At 63.0% G+C, this 3,426-nt stretch overlaps 1 protein-coding gene across 1 annotated transcript in view; it reads right to left on the bottom strand.

The window, feature by feature from the left end:
• LOC108644086 (class I histocompatibility antigen, F10 alpha chain-like) overlaps window positions 1-2,967 on the bottom strand; it is a 9,322-nt gene extending 6,355 nt beyond the window's left edge. The window contains exons 1-4 of the mRNA XM_029959806.1: window positions 2,757-2,967; window positions 980-1,243; window positions 448-723; window positions 6-199 (exon numbers count right to left, since the gene is read on the bottom strand). Coding sequence (XP_029815666.1) covers window positions 6-199; window positions 448-723; window positions 980-1,232 — 723 coding nt within the window. The 5' untranslated portion in view covers window positions 1,233-1,243; window positions 2,757-2,967. The remainder of the gene's footprint in view (window positions 1-5; window positions 200-447; window positions 724-979; window positions 1,244-2,756) is intronic.
• Between the last annotated feature and the right edge of the window lie 459 nt (window positions 2,968-3,426).

Genomic DNA, 3,426 nt, shown 5'->3' with positions numbered 1-3,426 from the left:
AGCGCCTCGATCCTGGCCCAGCTGTGGAAGGTGCCGTCGCTGTTGGGAACGATCCCGCCCCACTCCGTCTCCTGATCCCGCAGTTCATCCCCCTTCAGCCAGTTGATCCCGATCATCCCGGGGTAGAATCCGTACGCGTGGCAGGACAACGTCAGGATCCCGTGTTCCACTTTCCCAGACACATGGACATCGGGGGGCTCTGGAATGGGATAACGGTGAGATCCATCCATGGAATTCCCATGGGAATGGAATTGGAGTGAGATCCATCCACAGAATTCCCACTGGAATGGGACAACAGTGGGATTCATCCATGGAATTCCCATGGGAGTTGGATGACTCAGATTCATCCATGGAATTCCCATGGGAATTCCTGCATTTTTCAGTTCCACCCTCCCAAATCCCACATTCCCAAATCCCACATTCCCATGGGAATTCTGTCTCCCTCACCTTTGCGCTCCAGCACCTCCCGCCCGAATCCAACAAATCTCCGGAGCGCTTCTGGACAGGTGTTCTCCAGGTAATGTGTCTGTCTCTCCGCCATGATCCCATCAGATTCCCATTTCCTCTTGGTGATCTGGGCAGCTCCATCGGCCGCCACGAAGCTCCCGGATCCCAGCTCGAAGGAGATGAAATCCCGCCCGTCGTAGCCGTACCGATAGAATCCACGGACACTCCCGTCGGACAGGAGGTCACAGCCAGCAACCCGCTGCCAAGTGTGGAGACCTGGGGGGTGGGATCGGACCCATGGAGACCCTGGAATTGTGTCCCAGCCCCACGGAGCCCCATTCGAGCCCTATGGAGCCCCAGAGTGTGATGGAGACACACAGAGTGTCATCCCAGCCCTTGGAGCACCTTGGATCCACATCCCAGCCCCTTGGATCCCATCCCAGCCCCTTGGAGTGCCTTGGATCCACATTCTGGCCCCACACATCCCATCCCAGCCCCACACATCCCCCATTCTCCAGCTCCCCCCACTCACCCCCACTCCAGTTGTACCGATCCCGCCCTACATCCAGTTTGTAGGCAGCCACGAGCTGGTTCCCCTTGTCGATCTGGGTCTCTCTATCCCAATATTCCGGCTCGGCTCCGGCCGCCATCCACGGCGTCAGCGGCTCCACCCGGCCCCGCTCGCTGTCGTAGCGCTCAAAGGGGATCCCGTCCACGTATCCCAACACCATGAACTGAGGGATCCCCGGGCTGGGCTCCGTCACCGCCACCTCCAGGTAACGCATGGAGTGGAGAACTGGGGGGACACGGAGATTTGGGGGGTCTGGGGGCGTCCAGGGGTCAAGGAAAGGGGGAACTGGGAGAGCTGGGAGAGCCGGGAAGGGGGTTTGGGGATCCCAGGGCCAAGGGAAGGAGGGTGTAGGGACTGGGAGAGGTGGGATGGGGCATCCAGGGGTCCCTGTGCCCAGGAAAGGGGGGCCTGGGGGTCCGCAGTATTGAGGAAAGAGGGGTCATGGGGTGAGGAGACCCGGAATGGCCGGGAAAGGGGGTGCAGGGGGGTGCTGGTGCAGGATAAGGAGGTGCAGGGGGTCCCCGTGCCCAGAAAAGGGGGGTCCAGGGGTCCCCATTATTGAGGAAAGTGCAGTCTGGGGTCTGGGAAAGGCAGGAATGGGGGTCCAGGGGGTCTCAGAGTCAAGGAAATGGGGGATCTGGGCTCTGGAAGAGGCAGGATGGCCAGGAAAGGGGGTGCAGGGGGGTGTTGGTGCAGGATAAGGGGTTCCAGGGGGGTCCCAGTGCCCAGGAATTGTGGTTGGGGGCGTTCCTGGTGCCTGGGACCCCCCTGCAGGAAGCACAGGGAGTGGAGAACTGGGGGGGTCACAGAGATTGGAGGGTTTGGGAGGTCCAAGGGTCAAGGGAGCAGAACTGGGAGAGCTGGGAGACCTGGGAAGGGTCCAAGTTTCAAGGAAAGGGGGGGCTGGGAATGGGAGAGGCAGGGTAGGGGATCCACAGGGTCCCTGTGCCCAGGAAAGGGGGGTCCAGTGGTCCCCAGTGCTGAGGAAAGTGGGGTCTGGGGGCTGGGAAAAGTAGGAATGGGGGTCCCAGGATCAAGGAAAAGGGAGGATCAGGGGGCTGGGAGAGGTGGGATTGGCAGGAAAAGGGGCACAGGGGGGTATTTGTTGAGAGTAAGGGGGTTCAGAGGGGTCCTGGTACAGGATAAGGGGGTTCAGGGGGGTCCCAGTGCCTAGAATGGGTGTCCAGGGGTGTCCCTGTGCTGGATAAGGGGGTGCATTGGAATCCCTGTGCCTGGAATGGGGGTTCAGGGGGGTTCCCAGTGCCCCGGAATGAGTGTCCAGGGGGGGTCTCTGTGTCCAGGAATGGGGATTCAGGGGGTCCTACTGCCAGATAAGGGGGTTTAGGGGGGTCCCATCGCTGGGGGAGGGGGTGCAGGGGGGTTCTGTGCCCAGGAATGGAGGTGGGGAGGGATTCCCGTGCCAGGAAATGGGGGTTCAGGGGGTCCTCGGAGCCCAGGAATGGGGGTTCAGGAGGGTTCCATGCCCAGGAATGGGTGTTCAGGGCAGTCCCAGTACTCAGGAATGGGGCTCCAGAGGGGTCCCTGTGCCTGGGAATGGAGGTTGAGGGAAATTCCCGTGCCCGGAAATGAAGGTTTAGAGGGGTCTCGGTGCCCAGGAATGGAAATTGGGGGGGTCTCGGTGCCAGAAAAGAAGGTTTAAGTGGGTCCCGGTGCTGAGGGAGAGGGTGCAGGGAGGTCCCGGTGCCCGGAAATGGAGGTTCAGGGGGGGTCCCCATACCCGGTAATCGGTGTTCAGGGGGGTCTCCTTCCGGGAATGGGGGCTCAGGGGGTTCCCGTGCCCAGAAATCGGGATTCACGGGGTCCCGGTGCTGAGGGAGAGGGTGCAGGGGGGTCCCGGTGCCCGGAAATGGATGTTCAGGGAAGTGCCGGTGCCCGGGAATAAAGGCTGAGTAGGTGTCCGTTCCGGGGGTCCCACTTACCCTCGGGCTGCCCCCCCGAGACCCCCAGGAGCGCCAGGAGCGCCCCCAGCCCCAGCGCTGGAGCCATCGCGCTGCTCCGCTGGCCCCGCCCACACAGCAGCGTCCGGCGCCGCTACTTCTTCTGCACCAATGGCAACCCGACTGGGCCCTGACGTCACCGGTCACCGGGCAGATCCCGCCGCCGCAGGTTGGGAGACGCGACAGTGCCCGAGGCAGCGCGGGGGAGGGGAGGGGACGGGGGAATTCCTGGGAACTGACCGGAATGTCCTTTGGGAGCCCTGCTGGGACCGCCCTGAGTCCTCCTGAGACCCTCTGCAACCCTCCGCGGCCACGCCTTGCGGGACCCCCGGGCCGGGCCGAGCTGAACTCGCGGGCCCTGCGCTTAAACTCGGCCTTAAAGGCGCCGCTTTGGGGCCAAAGCGGGGGAAGCGCCGCGATCAGCGGATGCCGCGGGGGCGGGGGGCGATC

The sequence above is a fragment of the Manacus vitellinus genome, unplaced genomic scaffold (genome assembly GCF_001715985.3).
Source record: "Manacus vitellinus isolate BGI_N305 unplaced genomic scaffold, ASM171598v3 scaffold_229_pilon, whole genome shotgun sequence".
Classification (NCBI taxonomy): domain Eukaryota; kingdom Metazoa; phylum Chordata; class Aves; order Passeriformes; family Pipridae; genus Manacus; species Manacus vitellinus.
Note: the sequence above shows the minus strand (reverse complement) of the source record. Positions and strands in the feature narration are given on the sequence as shown.